The sequence below is a fragment of the Pan paniscus genome, chromosome 4 (assembly GCF_029289425.2).
Source record: "Pan paniscus chromosome 4, NHGRI_mPanPan1-v2.0_pri, whole genome shotgun sequence".
In the NCBI taxonomy this organism is placed as follows: Eukaryota; Metazoa; Chordata; class Mammalia; order Primates; family Hominidae; genus Pan; species Pan paniscus.
The window spans coordinates 145,938,303-145,960,484 of NC_073253.2; the positions used below are offsets into that span (position 1 = coordinate 145,938,303).

The window sequence follows — 22,182 nt, forward strand, 5'->3', positions numbered from 1 at the left end:
CCTCAAATGATCCTCTCACCTCGGCCTCCTAAAGCGCTGGGATTACAGGTGTGAGCGATCATGCCCAGTCAGAGTTAGAGGAGTTTTGCTGTACAGGGAGTGGAGAAATGGAGTGGCAGCTGAAGAGGAGAGTGAGGCCAACTTCTTTTTTAAGATGAGAGAAATCACATGCTGATGGAAAAGGGAAGGAGGGAGCTGCCGATGCTATCTGTGAATAGGTAAGAGGATGAGCTTGAGTGTTAAGAGGTGGGGCTGGGTTCCAACAGGAAGAGTATGAATAATTCATCTAAGTAAGAGGAGGGAAGGAAGAGTTATGAAGGTACAGATGAAGGTGGATGAGTGGCCACTGGTGGAGTCAGACCACTGTGTATATTGTAAAGGATATCTTTAGAAGCAATGACCCAGGATAAAAACTGGTAGAGGTCTAACGACATTTATATAATGGTTCTGTGAATATGTATATAAGAAGCTCAAAGCAACATCTACTTATATATTATGGTGAACTAACCTGCTAAGAGATTTTAGATTACTTCATTTAAGGAATGGAAGGGAGCATGCCCCACCAACTCTCTTAGCCAACTCTCTTAACTTCACGCTTGTCTTTTGGCTCTGAGCCATGCTACTTAGTATCTACATGAGAGCAAACAAAAGACACGCTCAAGCTTTGTCTGCTTTATTTCACTACATTAAGTTAAGCAATAAGGCAAAACAGTAACCTGTCATTCATAAAGATCAAGGAGTACCTCTCTGTCCCAAAAGGGACGAAAAAGGGTGTTTCTTCACAAATATGCATGACACTTAGCTCATTATGCTGATAAGCACTTCAAACAAAAGAAAAGGTCAGTAGGTGAATCAAGTAACAAATCCAAATTAACTTAGCCTAAGTTTCCAAAACTGTAGTTTCAAGTGCTAATGGGATCTAACTTTCCTGTGGTGGTGCATACTGACTAGTATTAAAATTTTTGCACCTCATCTAATATAAAAAAGGCAACAAATACAATTCCTAATTCACCAGCTGCAGGTATTGAATCATTTCTACGAACACACAGAATACTAGCTTGCACTAAAACCTATCTTGAGGAAACATTAAACCAATGGCTCTATTATTCTGCAAGTTAATTTGGCTTCTGAAGAAAAAAGTTTACGACCAAAGTGTTTTGTGTTTCTGTATATGGGAATGATGAGACCCATACTTCAACATTATTACTTTGGGGAATAAATACCAGCTACCTGCCATAAACGCATGACATGTGTGTAGTCTATGCAAACGTGTAAACATATGAAGCTATTCTCTACTCTATGCCCATTTCCTCCACTGGCAAATATGGAGCAGTGATTTCACAGTAGGCTCTAGCAGGTAGTGAAATAAAAATTTGAGACTCTGTGGGGTCACAAAAAAATGAAACTCTTTCTATAGTCTGCAAATCTGTAATTACCCATCCCCCTGCTCCAACTCCTAAGAGGCTAAATCTTATTATTACCATAATGTTAGAGATGAGTATTTTCCTTCTTACACTGCATCACATATATTACTCTGTAGGACTGTTTCATAAAATTGGCTTGACCTTTGTACAATTAGTACAATTTAGTGTCTTTTAGAGTACAATTTAGTGTCTTTTAAAAGCTTCCTAAATATTTAAAACATTTTCAAGGGAAGCTTACAAGGACTATGTCCCATCTGTATTCTACATTATAATGTTATCTTTAATTTTTTAAGACTTAAAACAAGACCAAGGTAAACAAAAAATCTGTATTTTCCTCAAGTCTCTTGGCCGCTTACTAACAATACTTTTACAGAAAACACGGTGCAGCTGGTGGTCTACTTTATCAAGTTTCATTTTAGAAAACATCATAGAAATTAAGGTTAGCAACCCAACTCCAGGATACCAAGTGAAAACAGCAAGTCTGCTGTTAGGCCAGAACTGTGGGCTACTTGCTGAACTATTTTATGGTTTACAATCAAAATGGTCTTATTTGACTCACCACATGACAAAAGTCTTAAACTTAGTAAGGGGGAAAGTTCTTAATATCCAGTTTTGGATTCAAGAGATTATAATAGTTAATTTCCCCTTCAAATCAATGGAAAGAATGCTAGTTGAGAATATTCTAAAAATCTAACCTTTAAAATGTTTTCTGCATTCCAGAAATGAACCTGTCCACTCAGGTTTTCTTTGGGTTCTTTTCCAGGTCCCAAACAGAACAACTTAACTGAGTTAAAGAGGCAGAACAGGGAAGGGGTAGGAAGTAAGACAAATAAAGATTGCCCCCCTGTGGCAGCATTAATCCCTGGGTATTGTGGCAATATTGAAAACGAATGGAATCTGCTACCCCCTTGACATGACATGTAATTGTTTGCTTCTCAAATTCTTCTTAAAAGATCCATATTTTACTGGGAAAAAAATTAAGAACAACTAATACGTGTCCTGTATTCACTTAGAAAAAGAGGGCAAATGAGAGTGCCTTAACAACTTCACAGGTTTTTCCAATCATCACAATACTAAAGATAAAGTGACAATTCAATTTTTCAGTTATATGGAAATCTATGGCAAAATGGCAGCCATTATGGCAATGAAGGGATATGTTTTAGACTGTTAGATGATATTTAACGGAATGCAGAAAGCAGTTGGTACATTGTGACCAATGCTGGATCGTTAACAGCAGGTCTACCTTTGGGTTACCATTTAAGTTTCATCTGTGACATTGTGATCCTTAGTGAGATCAGATCAAGAGACAGTACAGAGTTTCTCAGGTGGTAAATACAATGCCATTCCAAGGAACACCCATCCCCTTTCCTAGGATGGAATTATGCTGCTGTTACTCAATGTGCAGGGTTCAGTGAGGGAGACACAGACTTACTGGTGTCAACAGGGGTGAGAGCAAGAGCAACAGCAGCTACCCTGTGTTCCCAATGCCTTGCCTATGCTCCCACTTTCTTAGCAATAGAATTCCGTAGTGCATGGGTACATCGTTATAAACAAGGCCTAATGAAGCAGCAGCTTCCACATTTTAACGCAGGTTTACGGTGATACTGTCCTTTGGGATCTGCCCTCCAGTGGAACCTTTTAAGGAAGAAGTGGGCCCAAGCTAAGTTCCACATGCTGGGTGAGCCAGATGACTTCTGTTCCCTGGTCACTTTCTTCAATGGGGCGAATGGGGGCTGCCAGGTTTTTAAAATCATGCTTCATCTTGAAGCACACGGTCACTTCACCCTCCTCACGCTGTGGTGTAACTTTGATGAAAATACCCACTTTGTTGGCCTTTCTGAAGGCTATAATGCTATGGAAAGAAAAAAAAGCAAGTATTAGGTAGATAAAAAAATCAGCCAAACCACTAAGACTTACAGTAAAAGTCTTTCACCTTATGCTTTCCTTCAGCACACACAGAAAACCTATAAACACTTTGTTCTTAACCTACCAAGTATTGTTTTGTTTTGTTTTGAGACACAGTCTCGCTCTGTCGCCCAGGCTGGAGTGCAATGGCTCCACCTTGGGTCACTGCAACCTCTGTTTCACGGGCTCAAGTAACTCTCCCATCTCAGCCTCCCGAGTAGCTGGGACTACAGGCATGCACCACCACACCTGGCTAGCTTTATATATTAATACGTATATTTTTTGGTGGAGATGGGGTTTCGCCACGTTGCCCAGGCTGGTCTCGAACACCATGGCTCAGGTGATCTGCTTGCCTTGGCCTCCAAAAGTGCTGGGATTACGGGCATAAGCCAACACGTTGGCCATATATTTTTCTATGAGCTTATACTTTTCTGCTTTTCGAACCAACACAGATGGTACACACTATTCCATAACTTGCTTTTTTTTAACTCTGTTTATCACAAACACCTTTTGACGCTGGTATATACAGATCATCTACAATCTATGTAATGGTTGCACAGTATTCAATTATGTGTTTACCATAATTGGCATATACTGAGGTTGCTGACAACTTTTCTCTATTATAAACAATGGTGCTGCAAACATCCCTTTACATTTACCTCTGTGCAAATGTAATATTTCTATAGAACATAGACTCATACCGTGGAAAGTTATTTATTTATTTATTTTTTTGAGATGGAGTCTCGCTCTGTCACCCAGGCTGGAGTGCAGTGGTGCAATCTTGGCTCACCGCAACCTCCGCCTCCTGGGTTCCAGCGATTCTCCTGCCTCGGCCTCCTGAGTAGCTGGGATTACAGGTGCACACCATCATGCCCAGCTAATTTTTATAATTTTAGTAGAGATGGGGTTTCACCACATTGGTCAGGCTGGTCTCGAACTCCTGATCTCAGGTGATCCACCCGCCTCGGCCTCCCAAAGTGCTGGGATCACAAGCATAAGCCAATGCACCCGGCCTTATTTTTATTTTTTAGAGCCAAGGTTTTGCTCTGTTACCCAGGCTGGAGAGCAGTGGCACGATCATAGTTCATGGTAGCCTTGACCTCCTAAGCTCAAACGATCCTTCTGCCTTGGCCTCCCAAAGTGCTGGGATTATAGGCATGAGCCACCATGCCTGGCCATACTGTGGGAAGTTTTAATAACTCAGTGCTTTAAGGAAAATTTTGGAACACCATAAATCAAGAATGTTTTTGTAAATAACTTATGCAATTAGGAATTTTAGCACAAAAATGTCTCTTCATTGAGGTTTTCATTTCAATTTCCCCTCATTTGTGCATACAGTTTATGCTTTAATAACTTAGTTTCTGAAAGTAAAAGGGCAATGAAATAAACAGAATTTGTCTACTACCCAAATGACATTCAGATACTCTAAGAAAGGTTACTGGGATTACATATTTACATATTTATACAGTGTTAGTTTCCAGAAATCTGAAAGTTCTATTAAATCTAATAATGTAAAATATAATTAATTCAGTTTTTAATTACTCTATAATGTAATCAGGCTGAAATCTGATATCTCAGACAATCATTCCAGAAGTATATCTTGGCTTAACAAATTTCTGTACCTAATTAATTTGAGGACCCACATAAAGCAAGGATTTGAGAGAACACATTTTGTACTGTACAACTCAGCACATTTTGTATTACAGTAACTAACCAGACCTTTGATTTGTATGAGTCATGTAAAAAATAATTCAAACAGTTTAAAATGGTAAAAAGAAAAACATCAGTCTTTCTTTTTATCCTTAATTTCCCAGGCAACCACTGATACCTGGGAAGCTTTTCCAAAACAAATTTGGATTTCTGGTCCCTAGCTAGACCTGCTAAAAAAAATCCTCTGGGGTTAGGGTCTGGAATGCTATCGAACAACAAAACAAAACAACACTTGACCTGGTGCTTTCTGAAGTTAACCCACGTTTGGTAATCACTAAACTAATCTCACCTTTGCCTTCACTTTATTTTTCTTTTCTTTTCTTTTTTTTTTTTTTTTTGAGACGGAGTCTGGCTCTGTTGCCCAGGCTGGAGTGTAGTGGCGTGATCTGAGTTCACTGCAACCCCCGCCCCTAGGGTTCAAGTGATTCTCCCATCTCAGCCTCCCAAGAAGCTGGGATTACAGGCACGTGCCACCACGCCTGGCTAATTTTTGTATTTTTAGTACAGACAGGATTTCGCCATGTTGGCCAGGCTGGTCTCGAACTCCTGACCTCAAGTGATCTGCCTGCCTCAGCCTCCCAAAGTGCTGGGATTACAGGCATGAGCCACCACACCTGGCTTCACTTTATTTTTCTAACCCACCTTGTTATCTCTTCTCTCTAATATCTTGTTGAGAAAGCTTTTGATCATTCTGTCAAAAAACCGTAAATGGGCCAGGCATGGTGGCTCACACCTGTAATCCCAGCAGTTTGGGAGACCAAGTCGGGTGGATCACTTTAGGTCAGGAGTTCAAGACCAGCCTGGGCAACATGGCAAAACCCCATCTCTACTAAAAATACAAAAATTGGCCAGGCGTGGTGGCGCTTGCCTGTAATACAAGCTCCTCAAGAGGCTGAGGCAGGAGAACTGCTTGAACTCGGGAGGTGGAGGTTGCAGTGAGCAGGAGATCACGCCATTGCACTCCAGCCTGGGCGACAGAGACTCCTTCTCTAAAAACAAAACAAAGACTGTGAATGTTCCCTGTGCCAGTTTACTAAGCTATTATTTTTCAGCTCCAAGCGCACCTCTCTCAATTTTGCTTTGTGACACAGGATTCTGCTTGGACTGTATCTGCTGGATCGGATGGCTCTTTGTCAGGTTCTGTCAGTAGCGGGCTCTAAAGGGAGACTAGAAGTCTGGAGGAGGAAGGGTCTTGCTCTTCCTTTAGAGATTCCTGTTTGCTTGTGGTCCCTGTTCCCTGTGGCCATCACTCCAAAAATGTCTTTTTTTTTTTGAGACAGGGTATCACTCTGTTGCCCAGGCTGGAGTACAGTCACAATCACGGCTGACTGCAGCCTCAGCCTCCCGGGCTCAACTGATTCTCCCACCCTGGTATCCTGAGTAGCTGGGACTACAAGCATGCGCTGCTACACCTGGCTATTTTTAAAATTTTTTTGTAGAGACGGAGTCTTACTCTATTCCTAGGCTGGTTTCAAACTCCTGTGAAGCAATCCTCCTGCCTCAGCCTCCCAAAGTGTTGAGAATACAGGGGTAAGCCACCATGCCCGGCCCAGCAATGCTTCTTTACCCAGGAGGAAGTGGCAATAAGCAGTTGAAGTTTTCCAATTCTTGTATAATCATGCCACCCCTCCTTTGCCATCACGAGATGCCAGGACCACAGAAGCAGTGTTCCCCTTCAGCTCACTGGAGGCCTGAGTTTCAGCTACATGGAGCTCTTTGTTTAAGTTCTAAATTTTAATAATTCTATTTCCCTTTGTTCCCTCCACCTAAGGGGTGGTAGCTGGCTCATCGAATAGCTATCTTTGAAATTTTATGCCCATGAAGTAGCATAAAATTGCTACTTCAGTGTTCTTTTTCACTTTTTAAGTTACACAAGTGAACAATTATTTATATTAAATCCTCTGTTCGAATCATTGAAATCATTCAGTCTACAGACTGAATTCTCTGATGGTCACAGTCCCCAGTTACTGGAAGGTTTGGTTCTTTTCAGTTATTAGATATGAGAGAGTAAAATCTATTAATTACTCCAAGGGGGTGGGGGTGGGGAACAAACCCAATGATCAATCTATAGGGACAGAATATTGTATCCTGTCCACAACCATTAAAATCATATAATTAAAAATTTTTTATTAACATGGGAAAATATATTCAAGTGAAAAAGGCTAAAAAACTGTATTTATAGAATGATCCCAATGAGGTGAGAAATATTTGGAAGGACAAATGCCAAAATGCTAATGGTGTTTATCTCTGGTGGTGGGATAATTTTATTTTCTTCTTCATGGTCTTATATATATTTCCCCAATTTTCTACAATAATTATTTTTAGAAACAGGAAGAAAAAAGTTATTTTAAAAAATCCAGACAAGAAAACTGGATATAAGTGGGCATTCTATTATCAGCCATTTGTTGTATGGGGATCACAAAAAGATCACTCACTCAGGATCGTCCTGAAAGTCTTGAGGTTCTGCCAACTCATCGTACTCTGCTGCTGCATCCTTGCCAGCTAAAACGAGCTCTTTGGGAGGCACCACCACCTGGAGAGCAACACAGAGAGGCCTGCCTGAGAAGGGACCAGTGTGACAGAATATAGCAAAGTACGACATTGATTTAGACAAATGGAAGCACACAGCAAGTTTCAGGAAACATATACTACTTCTATGGAGTTTATAAGAACAAAGGTTTTAAGAGAAAGCTAAGTTAGTACTTACTTCATGGGGTCTGCAATGAGGAACTGGGGAGAACATGGGGGCTTCAATTGTGTCTTTAATGTTTTATTTTATTATTTATTTTTTTGAGATGGAGTCTCACTCTGTCGCCCAGGCTAGAGTGCAAATGGCATGATCTCGGCTCACTGCAACCTCTGCCTCCTGGGTTCAAGCGATTCTCCTGCCTCAGCCTCATGAGTAGCTAGGACTACAGGTGCCCACCACCATGCCTGAATAATTTTTTGCAGTTTTAGTAGAGATGGGGTTTCACCATATTGGCCAAGCTGGTTTCGAACTCCTGCCCTCATGATCCACTTGCCTCGGCCTCCCAAACTGTTGGGATTACAGGCGTGAGCCACCGCGCCTAGCCCTAATGTTTAATTTCTTAAGGGGATGGGGAGAAATGGGTACTTGCCATATTATTCTTCATTTTTTTTGATAAATCTGAAACAGTCCATCATTAAGAACAACACAAAGGAGAAACACTGGTTCCAACACAATGTTTTTTGACATGGTACCAGCTGATTCCTGGTACCTGATACATAAACTTACATGAGATACTGGGTGATTATGGTCATGGAAAACAATTAGCATTCTTCAGACTTATGTTGTAATTAGGCCTCAACTTTGCTCTATCAGAGGTTAACAGTTAACAGTGTTGATCAAATTTCTAATTATAGATACAAATGTGGGAGGGGAGGTATAAAGAGAGCTTTATAAAGATATGCTGTGCTTATGCATCAGGTACTTATTTCTGTCTGTCTTAACTGGAGCTGCTTATTAGTGTTAATAAAAAAAGGAACGTCAGGGCACAGTGGCTCAGATCTGTAATCTCAGCACTTTGGGAGGCCGAGGAAGGTGGATCACAAGGTCAAGCGATTGAGACCATCCTGGCCAACAGGGTGAAACCCCGTCTCTACTAAAATACAAAAATTAGCCGGGCGTGGTGGCAGGCGCCTGTAATCCCAGCTACTTGGGAGGCTGAGGTAGGGGAATTGCTTGAAACTGGGAGGCGGAGAGTGCAGTGAGCTGAGACTGCGCCACTGCACTCCAGCCTGGCGACCGAGTGAGATTCCGTCTCAAAAAAAAAAAAGCAACAAGGACCAAATAAGTGAAATAAGTGTTATCTCTCTTTGGAGGTGATGCTAGTAAGTGAAATCATTAAAAAGCAGAAGAAAAAAAAAAAAAGAGGACAGAAATTCTCTAATATTATTTGAATAAGAACTAAAGATATAGGCATCTTTTTAAACCATTTCTATTATAAATATCATGCTGAATTATAAATTAGTAATAGATGATCTATAGAGAAAGGCTCTTGTTCTAAAATTTCAAGTACTAGAAGTAGCAAAATATAAAGAGAGGCCATATTACATCCATTCAACTCACACTGAGTCAAAATCACCCACTTTAACATTTAGTTATTTTGTTTTTTGAGATGGAGTCTCACCTCAGCCGCCCAGGCTGGAGTGCAGTGGCACGATCTCAGCTCACTGCAATCACCGTCTCCTGGGTTCAAGCGATTCTCCCATCTCAGCCTCCCCAGTAGTTGAGATTATAGGTACCTGCCATCATGCCCGGCTAATTTTTGTATTTTAGTAGAGACGGGTTTCACCATGTTGGCCAGGCTGGTCTTGAACTCCTGACCTTAGATGATCCACTCACCTCGGCCTCCCAAAGTGCTAGGATTACAGGCGTGAGCCACCAAGCCCAGACTAGTTAGTGCTATGTTATGTATACTCTTTGTAAGGTAGAGGAATCTAGAGGAGGCATACCAGCTTCTAAATGATTTTAAACGTATCATTTCTAAAAGGAAATGATATTTCACAAGTGTTGAAGAATGAATGTATGAGAGACTGAAGGGGCATGTATGTTAGGGGAGTCAGGATAGGAAGGAGGCATGCTAAGTAAAATGAATAGCATACACAATTCTTCGGTGTCAAAGTTTATAACCCATTGGATCTGTCTGGATCACAACCACTAATATGTACGATTCAGGGAATGCTAAATTTGAGGATCTGAAGGAAGACCACACTGGAAGAACAGAGAAGTAATGTCATTAAGGAGCTCTTATGCTATGCCAAAAATCTGGACTTCATCTCAGTCAAGAGCAATGCTAAATGACCAGCATGCACAGAGTTAGATTTTAGAAGTATTGCCCTGGTGGCAAGAGAGAAGAAATGGGTTGAAACAGAGGTGGTGGTATAAAAATAGCAAGGTCATTTAGGAAGTTATTGTCACTGTCCAGGTAAGAAACGATGAGACCTTCAAATAGGGCAGTGTGTTTCAGGATAAAGTAAAAAAATTTAGGAGGTGGAATCAAAAGAACTTGCTGACTAGATGTGGAAAGGAGAGAGTGTGGAGTCTTTTAAGCCAGGTCAAATGAGGACACTCCAGGGAAAGTGTGGGTCAGTCAGGCTGAGGCAAAATGCTCCTACCTTAGCAGTGCTGTTGATATCATCAGGGTCCCCCTCCTCACACTCCAAGAGAGTCACATGGGTGAGGTTCTCAACTGGATTCGTAAGAGTCAGGAGGACCTGGCTCTCCTGGGGAATAGGAAACACATCTCTCAGACATTCGCCACTTTCTTAGCTGCTATACCGAATATTTCGCAAAATTACCATCCCCGCCATTACTCCTGGGCAATGACGCCCTACTTATACCTCTACATCACTGTATTCTCTACGTGCTTACTGATCCCTGTTCTATTATCTATATGTTAGACCAAATACTCTCTGGAGTTGCTATTTCACTGAGGAAATGGGACAGATTCCACTGAAAGGGCCAGTTACTAGATCCAGAAATTGAGGAATGTTCATTATCTAAGTGAAGTTAAAACTCTTGTCTCACCCACAGGCTGCCACTTAAGGACTGAAAAGGAGGCCCTCATAAATAAAATATGGGAGCCACAGGCCAGTCAGATGCATGAACAGAGCAAAAATGGCACACCAAGACTACAAAAACTTTTTTAAATTTTTATTATTTATTTATTTTCGAGACAAGGTCTCACTCTGTTGCCCAGGCTGGAGTGCAGTGGCATGATCATGGCTCACTGCAGCCTCAACCTCCTGGGCTCAGGTGATCCTCCCATCTCAGCCTCCTGAGTAGCTGGGACCACAGGTGTGCGCCACCACACCTGGCAAATTTTTTGTATTTTTTGTAGAGATGGGGTTTCCCCATGTTGCCCAGGCTGGTCTTGACCTCCTGGACCCAAGCAATCTACTTATCTTGGCCTCCCAAAGTGCTGGGATTACAGGTATGAGCCACCGTGCCCGACCTTATAAAAACTTAAGACTTCTTGAACTGTGATAATTTGTCCTTGTTTGGTACCCTCTCTAGATAAGCAAAACAAATCTTTCAAATGAAGGCCCATGTAATAAATATTTGTGTTTTCAGGAGCAGCATGAAAGAAAAGAGTTAAAGAGTTTGCTGCAGAATATTCTACAATTCACTGGGTGTGTGTGTGGAAGGAAGGGGAGTAGATGAGGACTCCAAGGAAGAGAAGGGCTGTGGTATATAAATCTAACTGAATCCTAGTACCTGAAACATAACAAACAGGAGATCGAAGAGAATCTCTAGGCTGGAGAAGAAGAAAAGATGCCTGTGGGATCCAACATTCTCTCCTTTCTTTTCCCCACCTATAATTTCACCTTAACATAATGTGCACCCTGCTCCTTCTCCCTACTTTTCATCAAAGATGCTGTTGTCAAGAATCTCAGTGTCAACAAATTTAGTCTTTATTATCCCAAACTGTCTTCTTTTCTATCCCTTGCTCACTGGATCCTGTGCCAAATACACACACAGCCACCCACATACACATATACACACATCACTGATCAATCCTTTTTCTTCCTGTTAATGAGCAAGGTACTAACCTTCATGTAGCGAAGGTTGGGAATTGACATGATTCTCACTTCTGGAATATAATTGCTGTGCATAAATAAAAAATGCATTAATGTTCATTGGAGTCTCTTAAAATTATTATTATTTTTTAAAGCTAGTGCAGTACATAAAGGATTTCATGTTAATTAGAATATATCAGAAAAAAATAATTTTAATGAACCATATCATCACAGTAAGAACTTAAGAAAAGACATAAGACCAAACTGGTATGAGTTCTTTCTGAAATCTTACGTATATTTCTAGTTGAAACTGCCCAGGCCCCAGATTAGCATTTACATATCAAGATATTGCTTTGTAATGACTAAGGCAAGATATTTATCTCCTTGTGCCTTGGTTTTCCCAATTCTAAAATGAGGAAAACAATGGTATCTTTCACTTGAGGTTATTGTGAAGAATACATGCAAGAATGCTTTTGAAAAGTGCTTGGAACAAAGCTCACATAAATGTTCATTATTGTGCATACATTAACGTAATACGAAATCTATTGCAGAAACACTAAAAGTGGGGGGAAAAGTACATCTTAGAATCAGATATTTAAACTTTAAACGAGCTATTTTTCATGGTGACCAGCAGGATTACCTAAGTAACTTAACAGGAATTTAAGAAACTTTTGTCTTCCTGAATCTCAAAACACACACACACACACAAAAGCAACAACAATAAAAAGAAATTTAAAGACCCCACTTCTAAGAATTTGAATTCAGTAGGTCTGAGGTTTGATACCAGAGCTCTGTATTTTTTTTTTTTTTTGAGACAGGGTCTTGCTGTCACCCAGGCTGGAGTGTAACGGCACAATCATGACTCACTGAAGCCTCGACCCCCCAGGCTCAAGTGACATTCCCACCTCAGCCTCCCAAGTAGCTTGGAGTACAGGTGTGTGCCACCATGCTCAGCTAATTTTTGATTTTTTGTACAGATGAGGACTCACTGTGTTGCCCAGGCTGGGCTTGAACTCCTAAGGCTCAAGCGATCCTCCTGCCTTGGCTTCCCCAAATGTTGAGATTACAGGCATGAGCCAAACACCTGGCCTCAGAGCATCTGTATTAAGATAGCCAGGCAATTCTAAAATGATGTCAGAAAAAAATCACTTTTTCTCAAAGCAAGCTTAAGAAATTGATGCTAAGTACAGGCTGCCATTCAGGGTTTCTGTAATGAGTATAATTCTTAAGAAAGGAGTTCATCCCAGACTTCACAAGTGCCATTTCTGTAGGTCTCTAACCAATCATGTATTAAGAGTAGTTAGGAAAATGAACATATTTTATGGTGAGTTACAAGGCATTTGCAAACATAATTACTCATTTGATTCTTTTCAAGAATCCCAAGAGGAAGACATTATTCCCATTTCAGAGACGAGGGAAATATGTTTAGACAAAAACAGTAAGTGACACACCCTCTTCCTGGCCCTCCTAGCTCCTCCTAACTCACTAGACATGCACTTCCCAACCTTTTTGTTTCCTAATACTTATTTTTAATTGCTGCATAATATTCTACAGTACAAGTTATCTCAATTTAACCAACTATTTCCTTGTTAATGGTTAATCAGTTTGACACTGATTAACTTTTGGTTAAACTGTTTGCAGCTTTTCGCCATTAACATATTCTAAAACACACCTTTGGAAATGCATCTTTATATATTGGTGACTTTGTTTCTACAGAATATATCCCTGAAACAGTACTGTTGGGTTAAAAGGTCTATGTAATTTGTTTTGATATTTCCAGACCACTCTCCAAAAAGACTAGCAATTCAAGATCCCACCAACAATGTGTGCAAGTATGTGTTTACCCACATTCTCATGAGCACTAGATGCTAATTACCTTTTAAAACTTTTCCTATCAAATCTTAGTTTCTTTCCATATACAGTGTATCTTCTGGCCATTTGAAATTCCTTTTCCATAAGCTACCTGTTCAAATCCCTTGTTCCACATTCCACTTTACTGCCTCCCTCTATTTTTATCTTTTCAATTTCTGGGAATTCTCTATGCCTGGGATATTAAACTTTTGTTTGTCACGACTGCTGAATATTCTTTCTTGCTTTACTATTTGTCTCAGGACTTTGTTGCTAATTTTGTCTTAAAAAATTTTTTTTTTCCTTAGAGAGAGAGTCCTGCTCCACTGTCTAGGCTGGAGCGCTGTGGGACAATCATAGCTTACTGCAGCCTTGACTTCCTGGGCTCAAGGGGTCCTCTCACCTCAGCCTCCCAAGTAGCTAGGACTACAGGTGCATGCCACTACACCTGGCTGATTTTAAAAATTTTTTGTAGAGATGGGGTCTTACTATGTTGTCCAGGCTGGTCTTTAACTCATGGGCTCAAGTGATCCTCCTGACTCAGGCTTCCGAAGTGCTGGGATCACAAGTGTGAGCCACTGCACCTGGCTTTAATTTCATCTTTTATAACCACTATTTCTTTTTGCTAAGGTCAAAGGTGTTTCTTTTCTTTTAATGGCTTCTGGGTTTCCTGTCTTGCTAAAGAAGGGCTCTCTTACTCCAAAGCTAGACAATACTTTCCTAATTTGTGAAAATATTTTTGTTTGCCAGGTAATTTAAAAAATTTATGTATTAGAAAAGTATGATGAGATATGAAAAGTTTACATTTAATTAGATGAACACTGGGTAAGTTTTAAGTGGCAGTATTTGTCTCTAATTAGGACCATTCAGATAGCCTGATAGGTAGTTTTTATACACGAAATTCTCTTCTACTCACAAGTCCCAGAGAGTTAACACTAACTTAATCACTTTCATTCCAGTCAACGAAGTGTTATAACACAGGTAAGTAAAATGAACACTGTTACAGGGATACTCTTCAATCAGCTATACTTCATTATTTTTTAATTTTTTTTGAAGGATTATTCCCAAACTCAGATACTTTATAATTTGTAATGATGACTAGTGACTTTCCACCAAATAATCAACATACCTTGTTGCTCCAGATCATACTGGGACACTGTGTCCCTGATCCCAATACCCCTGAATCTATTTATCTTAAACTTCATGGCATGTAACTAAATTAAAAACCTAAACAGGAACAGAATGTCAAGATTATTTTGATGTAATTTTTTTTTTTTTAGGCCAAGAGTAAACACACTTCATACTGGGGAAGAAGAATAAACCAAAATAACTCAAAACAGTAACTGAAAACACCAATCCCAAAATACTTACACAGCGACCAGCTGGATTTTGAATTTGATTGACGTTGGGTTAAATTCTGGCTTGCTCAAATTATGTTCACATTTCTAAAAAGAAAACAAATATAACACGTATCAGAAGACAACAACACACTTTGTTGATCCATAGAGCTGCTAAATTCAGAAGGACAGCATTTATGAGAATTTTGTTTTGTTTTGTTCTGCTATAAGACCATATGTTTTTGAATAGTGTATAGCAGCCAAAGTTTATAAAAGATGTTCGCACTTCCTGATATGTGCAACCCCACTATCCAATATTATTATACCTCTGTGGTACTTAAAAACTACTAAAATAACACATACTGAGTACGTACTGTATTTGCTAAACAACGTGCTCACTGGTTTAACTGGATTTAAATATCACATCAACTTTATGAGCTAGGTATAGGTATTACATTAAGGTTGCCATATTATAGATGATCAAAATGGTATACAGGAAGGGTAAGTAACCTGTCCAACTTCACAGAGCCAATAAAAATGGACACTGGGATTTAAATCTAGGTAGTAAAATTCCAGATCCTATGCTTTAAAGTACAGTAACAATGATTACTTTTGAGATAGGGTATCACTCTGTTACCCAGGCTGGAGTGCAGTGGCACAATCAAAGCTCACTACAGCCTCCAACTCCTGGGCTCAAGTAATCTTCCTGCCTTGGCCTCCCAAAGTGCTGGGATTACAGGCATGAGCCACTGCACTAGGACAGTAACAATTATTTACTACTTTCTTAAATACATACTACATATACCTGGTTAAAAATTTTTTTAACAGAACAAAAAAGGTGTCCAGTGTAAAGATTACCCATTATCTGTCTGTCCCCTTGTTTTCTCCAGATAGCCTATGCACACAAAAGTACAAGCATACATCACCTTGTTTTTTTCACAATAACACAAAAGGGAACATTTTATATTTATTCTCTTGCTTTTTTCATTTATTCTATCTTGGAATTAATTCCATTTCAGTACATATAGAGAGGCCTCTGTGTCCCACTGTAACAATTTCTATAACTTACATAAGATAGAAATTGATGGACATTCAGGATGTTTCCATTATTTTGCTACTGTAAGTAATGCAGCAATGAGTGTTCTTGTACATGAATCATTTCCTAAGTGTCTAAGTATCTATAAGACAATTTCCTAAGAGTAGATCAAAGGGTGTATGCATTTGCTATTTTAATGGATACTGAAATATAACTGACTAATCTGATGATTATGAAACGATATTCCACTGCAGTTAATTTTTTTTTAATTTTTCATTTTCTCATTGCAGTTTTAATGTACATTTCCCTGATTAGTGTATAAATTTGAATATCTTTCATATTTATTGGCTATTGGGATTTCCTCTGCCGTAACTTGGATGTTAGAATCTACTGGTTATTTTTATTTCCTTGTTGATTTGCTGATATTAACAATAGATTTTAATCTCTTGTTAATAATATACCTTGCAAACTACTCTTCTCAGTCTGTGGCTTATCTTTTCATTTCTTTATGGGTTTTCTTTGGCATGAGGGTACAAGTTTTACTTTTAATGAAGTAAAATATGTAACTTCACATTACAGTTTGTGCTTATTTGTATTACTTATGAAACATTTCCCTACCCAGAAGTCATGAAGGTATTCTCCTCTATTTCCTTCTAGAAGTTTGGCTCTTCAGATTTCCAATGTTCCTGAAATTAACTTCTATGTAAGGTGAGGTAGCAACCCAATTTTATTTTCTTCCATATAATCACTTGACCTAGCAAAATGTAATTGCCTATTCTTTCCCCAATGATCTACAATGCCATATTTAGCATATAACAAATTTTCTCATATGCGTGGGTCTACGTCTGCATACATATAGACACACTTTTTTTTGTTTATATGTACATTTGTACTTTCCCTCCTTTTTTATACAGAAAAAGTGCATACCTACCATGCACTTTGCTTTTTGCATTTAAAAATGTATCCCAGGCTGGGCGCAGTGGCTCACGCCTGTAATCCCAGCACTTTGGGAGGCTGAGGCGGGCGGACCACGAGGTCAGGAGATTGAGACCATCCTGGCTAACACGGTGAAACCCCATCTCTACTAAAAGTACAAAAAAATTAGCCAGGCATAGTGGCGGGCGCCTGTAGTCCCAGCTACACGGGAGGCTGAGGCAGGAGAATGGCGTGAACCTGGGAGGTGGAGCTTGCAGTGAGCCGAGATCACGCCACTGCACTCCAGCATGAGCAACAGAGTGAGACTCCGTCTCAAAAAAAAAAAAAAAAAAGTATCCCATATTAACACATTCTTTTAAATAAATTTATAGTACTCATTGTGTGGATATACTATAATCTCTGCATATTTTGGTTTGTATTTGTGGAGGTGCAAGGTAGATTCCTAAAAGTGAAGTTGATGAGACAAAAGGTAACTTTACTTTTGGTAGGTATTACTATATTAATGGTGCATTATATAACCATATTTATATAAATTTATATCAATTTAATTTATATATAACTATTTCCATTACTAATCTTTTTTAAGAAATCAACTTCTGATTCTGTTGCCCTTTTGTATTTTGGTTTCTTAATTTACTGTATTTTATATTAATTTATTGTATTTTATTTTGGTTTCTTAATTTATTAACACCTGTTCTCTTTGGACTTTGCTGTTTTTTTTCTAACTTCTTGAAATGGATGCTGACATCGCTAATCTTTTAATATTTCTTCTTTTCTAATATATACTGTATAGCTAAGCACAGCCTTAGTTGTATCCTGCAAGTTTTGCTATAAAGAAATTACTGATTCCTAACTTAACTACGTTGTGATCAAATAATATACTTTAATAATTTCATCTTCCAGCTGACAGCCTCAGCAAGAGAAAGCATAGGGACTCCAATGGCAGCAGCAGCATGTGCAAAGAAACGATCATGAAAGTTGGTAGACAATATTGGATGGGTGCCCCAGGTCTCTCCAAGCTGGCTATTTATTATATTTTGTTATTTAAAACAAACCTATATTTATTTATTTTTTGAGACAAGTTTTGCTCTTGTTGCCCAGGCTGGAGTACAATGGGGCAATCTTGGCTCACTGCAACCTCCGCCTCCTGGGTTCAACCAATTCTCCTGCCTCAGCCTCCCAACAAACCTATATTTTAAGCAGAATTAAAAAAAAAATAAGCTGGTATAAGGCTATATGACTTTTGATCAAACCAACGAGATGCAGGGCTTCTAAATATAAGGGATCATCTGAAATGAATGTTGTTTGAAATAACTGTCTAATTTTGAGAGTTCCAGTATTTATGTGAAAATTTAACAATTTTTAAAGAAGTCCTTGGAAATTGGTATTGACAGTAAATCTCCTTAAAATAGAATTTTAAAGCTTTCAACACACTGGAACTCTCCCCGGCTTTGGACCAACCCCACAACTGAGCGGAGCCACCTCCTCGAGACATGCATTGCTCTGCTGCTGGATACTCTAACAGCTTGAACAAGGGAGCTCACTTAAGAAGAGATATTGTGTAGTTTAAAACACATTAGTTTGTATAAAATAACTTCTCATAAATTTCTCATAAATTAAAGCTGCAGTACAATTCACTTAGTGGTTAGGCCAATCCTCCCCGCCATTATCCTTGCTTTGCTATAAATCACCATTAAAAACCATTATAATGTTTTTAATAGTATCAGCTGGCACTTAAATATTTTTGGAGTGAAAATTATTCCTAAAGTTATACATGACTCCCACAAAAATACAGTTTTATCATATTAAAGAGACCTGTACTGATTTGCCAAAATTCCGCAACTTAGCAAAGGTATTACCTTCCTTGTATTTGTACTTTGTGATATAGTGTGCTGTACCGTGGGCGGGTTATGTTAACTGAAAAAATAGTCATTACCCAAGTTTTGCAGCACTCTAAACTTAAGCAGAAGAACAGCTGTTCACATCTTACAAATGCCATGTGTCAAAATCATGGTTTTGTAATTGCTAAGGTACGGTATGTCAGGTTATTTGAAAACAATTACTTTTTGAAGTAATTGTGACCACAAAGCATCATTTTTACATGAAAAGCTGTCTGTCATTTGAAATTATGCAAATGATGTCTTGACCTGAAGCACAAACCCCAGGTACTTAATGTTTTTAATAATATGGTGCCACTGCAGGGGTTAGGGGCGGTGGGGAAGAACAAGGCTAATGGCGGGGAGGATTGGCCTAACTAACCACTAAGTGAATTGTACCGCAGCTTTGATTTATGAGACATCCTTATCTGGGATATTTGAGGGCAGCTGCAAACTAAAAACAATCCAGTAAATGTTCTTTGTTTATATTTTGTATCAGGCAATTATCAACTGCTAAATAATAGCTTTCATATTTGCAACTGTTGCATACAGAGTACTTTTGCTAAAAGGTGATTAGCTCTTGCCTTTAATTTTACAGTGCTTAATGTGATAAACTTCCAGTCATGTTTCCTATAAAAGAGACCATTTAATATATGTATATAAACCACAGTAATAGTATAACATACTATTTTAAAATTATTTTTTTCTACTTAAAATATTTAATTTTAGGCTTCTTAGGACATTTCTAAAGCAGATTAAACCCAATAAGCTTCCTGATGATTTTTTTGTAATTGGAGATAGTTTTTTCAACTGAAATAACATTTCAGCTAAATAAAGCATTTTAAAATATTGATATTTGATAAAAAAATTGCCTTGTATAATTTCTGTAAATTAGATTTGTTCTGAAAAAGGTATAATGCCCTAATGTTAAAAGATTTTAAACAAATCCTTATCCTTTGATTTTTAAAACTCTGATCTAATGATAAAATTCTATAAATTTTCATTTTCCAGTGCAGTTAGGTAGCAAAATAGCTGGTAATTCATAACTTTTACCTATTAAAATATAAACACACAACAAGCAAAGGTATTTAAGAGTACTAAATGGAAATAAAGTGTTCAAAAGAGAAAGTCTTGTGTTATTGAGCATCTTAGCCTATTTATTATTATAAAGTATAAGTGTGACTTAAATCTTTTCTTGTTAATAAAAACTTTCTTTTAACTGAAAAAGAATTTCATCTCCTGAAAAATGTTCAGACTTACTTTATAATAACCCAGTATATAATCAACCTTTATAAGTGTTCTGTGTGTACTTGAAAAGAATGCATATATTCTGCAGACATTGGGTACAGTGGTCTATATATGCCCATTTGGTCAAGTTTGCTAGATAAATTGTCCAAATGTTCTATATTCTTACTGATTTTCATCTATTTGTTCTCTCGGTTACTGAGAGAAGTATGTCAAAATTTCCCAAAATGATTTGTCCATTTATGTAATTTTCTCAAATGTCGCTTTATATATTTTGAGTCTATTATTCAGTGCACATGACTTTAGACGGTTATATCTTCTTTGTAAATTGAATCTTTTTTTTAAACAAATTATCCCTCTTTTAAAAAAATTAGTGTTTGTCCAATATTTTTCCCACTTCTCTCTACTTTCAACTTTTCTGAGTTCTCATGTTTGTGCTTCTTGTAATAAGCATATAGATGGATCACTGCAATTTGCTTTATTATTTAGACTGACAATGTTTGTCTTTTAATGGAAGCATTTAGTTCATTGGTATTTAATGTAAATACTGATACATCTGGATTTTAATCTACTATCTTACCACACGCAATCTTTTTTTTTTTTTTTTTAACAGACAGGGTCTTGCTTCGTCACCCAGGATGGAGTGCAGTGGTGTGATTACTGCTCACAGCAGCCTCAACTTCCTGGGCTCAAGCAATTCTCCTGCCTCAGCCTCCTGACTTGCTGGGACTACAAGTGTGTGAACCACCACACTGGCCTTTTTTTTTTTTTTTTTTTTTTTTTTTGGTAGAGACAGGGTCTCACTATGTTGCCTAGGCTGATCTCAAACTCCTGGGCTCAAGTGATCTTCCTGCCTTGGCCTCTCAAAGTGTTGTGATTACAGGCATGAGCCCAGGCTTTCTATCTGAACTACCAATTCAATGTTCCTTTGCCCCTTCTTTTTCTTTCTTTTTATAAAGGTTTTTCATTATAGAAATTTTCTAACGTGTACAAAAATATAGAATGGTATTACAAATCTCTAGGTACCCATCACCCAACTTCAACAATTATCAACTTCGGAATATATATGCAGGACTTGAATCTATGCTCTCAGGTTAAACAAACAAAAAGAATCAGCAACTTGTTATCAAAAATTAGCAACAATGGCCAATCTTGTTTCATTTATACTCTTACCCATTCCTCATCCCTCATTATTTTGCAACAAATATCAGAGACCAAGTCATTTCCTCCATAAATATTTCTGTATGTATCTCCAAAAGATAAAGACATTAAAAAACAAACAAACAAAGTACTATCATTATTCCTAAAAAAGAAAAAAATACTTTTTTTTTTTTTTTTTTTTTTTAAGAGACAGGGTCTTTCTGTGTTGCCTAGGCTGGAGTGCAGTCGCTATTCACAGGCACCATCATCACACACTACAGTCTCAAACTCCTCAGGCTCAAGGGATTCTCCTGCCTCAGCTTCCAGAGTAGCTGGGACTACAAGTGCATGTCACTGTGCCCTGCCCAATAGTTTTTTAATAGCATTGAAAATGCTACCAGTGTTTAAATTTTCTCAAAGATTTCACAAATTTTTCTTTCCTTCTTTCCTCTTTCCCTTCTTCCCTCCTCCCCTGGGCCCTTTCTTTCTGTTTTGTTTGAATCCGAATCTACGTTAAATCTATACATTGTGTTTGGTAAACTTTTAAGTCTCTTCTAATCTAGAGAATGATTAAGTAACATTAGCCACTAGCGACATGTGGTTATTTAAATGAAATTAAAGACTGACTCAGTACCTCAGCTGCACTATCACATTTCATGTGCTCAAGAGCCACATGTGCCTAGTGGCTATCATGCGGGACTGTACAGACACAGAATACTTCCATCACCATAGAAAGTTCTGTTGGATAGTACTCCTCTAAAAGGTTTCTTTTCCATTTTGTTTTTACAATTTATTTATTGAAGAAACTCTGTCATTTGTTCTGTAGATTACCAGAGCCTGGATTTTGCCGATTTTTCTTGCTTTCTTTTAAATTGATTATTTTTTATTGGTCCTCCCTGAGCCTGAACACTAGCCTAAAAGTTACACACTCTTTCACTATTCTTTTAGGGGTTAACCCTATGTACTTAACCTTCAGATACTTCATTTTCTACATTTGTAAAACAGGTTTAACAGTAGTACCTACCTCACAGAGTTGTAAGAGCTGTTTATATTGAAAGCATTTAAAATAGTGCCTGGCAATTAGTATGTTCTCTACAAGTATTATCTGTATTTAATACATTCCAAAGGTTTTGACATTAGTCAGACACCAGCCACATTTATTTTTGCTTTCCTCTTGTACA

The 22,182-nt window shown here is 38.3% G+C and overlaps 1 protein-coding gene across 3 annotated transcripts in view; it reads right to left on the reverse strand.

The window, feature by feature from the left end:
* Nucleotides 1-657: 657 nt before the first annotated feature.
* DCTN4 (dynactin subunit 4) overlaps nt 658-22,182 on the reverse strand; it is a 53,500-nt gene continuing 31,975 nt past the window's right edge. For all 3 annotated transcript variants that reach the window (XM_003829009.6, XM_003829010.5, XM_034960807.3), the window contains 5 exons: nt 14,802-14,875; nt 11,616-11,670; nt 10,179-10,286; nt 7,475-7,572; nt 658-3,276 (listed from right to left, as the gene is read on the reverse strand). In XM_003829009.6, coding sequence (XP_003829057.1) covers nt 3,063-3,276; nt 7,475-7,572; nt 10,179-10,286; nt 11,616-11,670; nt 14,802-14,875 — 549 coding nt within the window. In that variant the 3' untranslated portion in view covers nt 658-3,062. The remainder of the gene's footprint in view (nt 3,277-7,474; nt 7,573-10,178; nt 10,287-11,615; nt 11,671-14,801; nt 14,876-22,182) is intronic.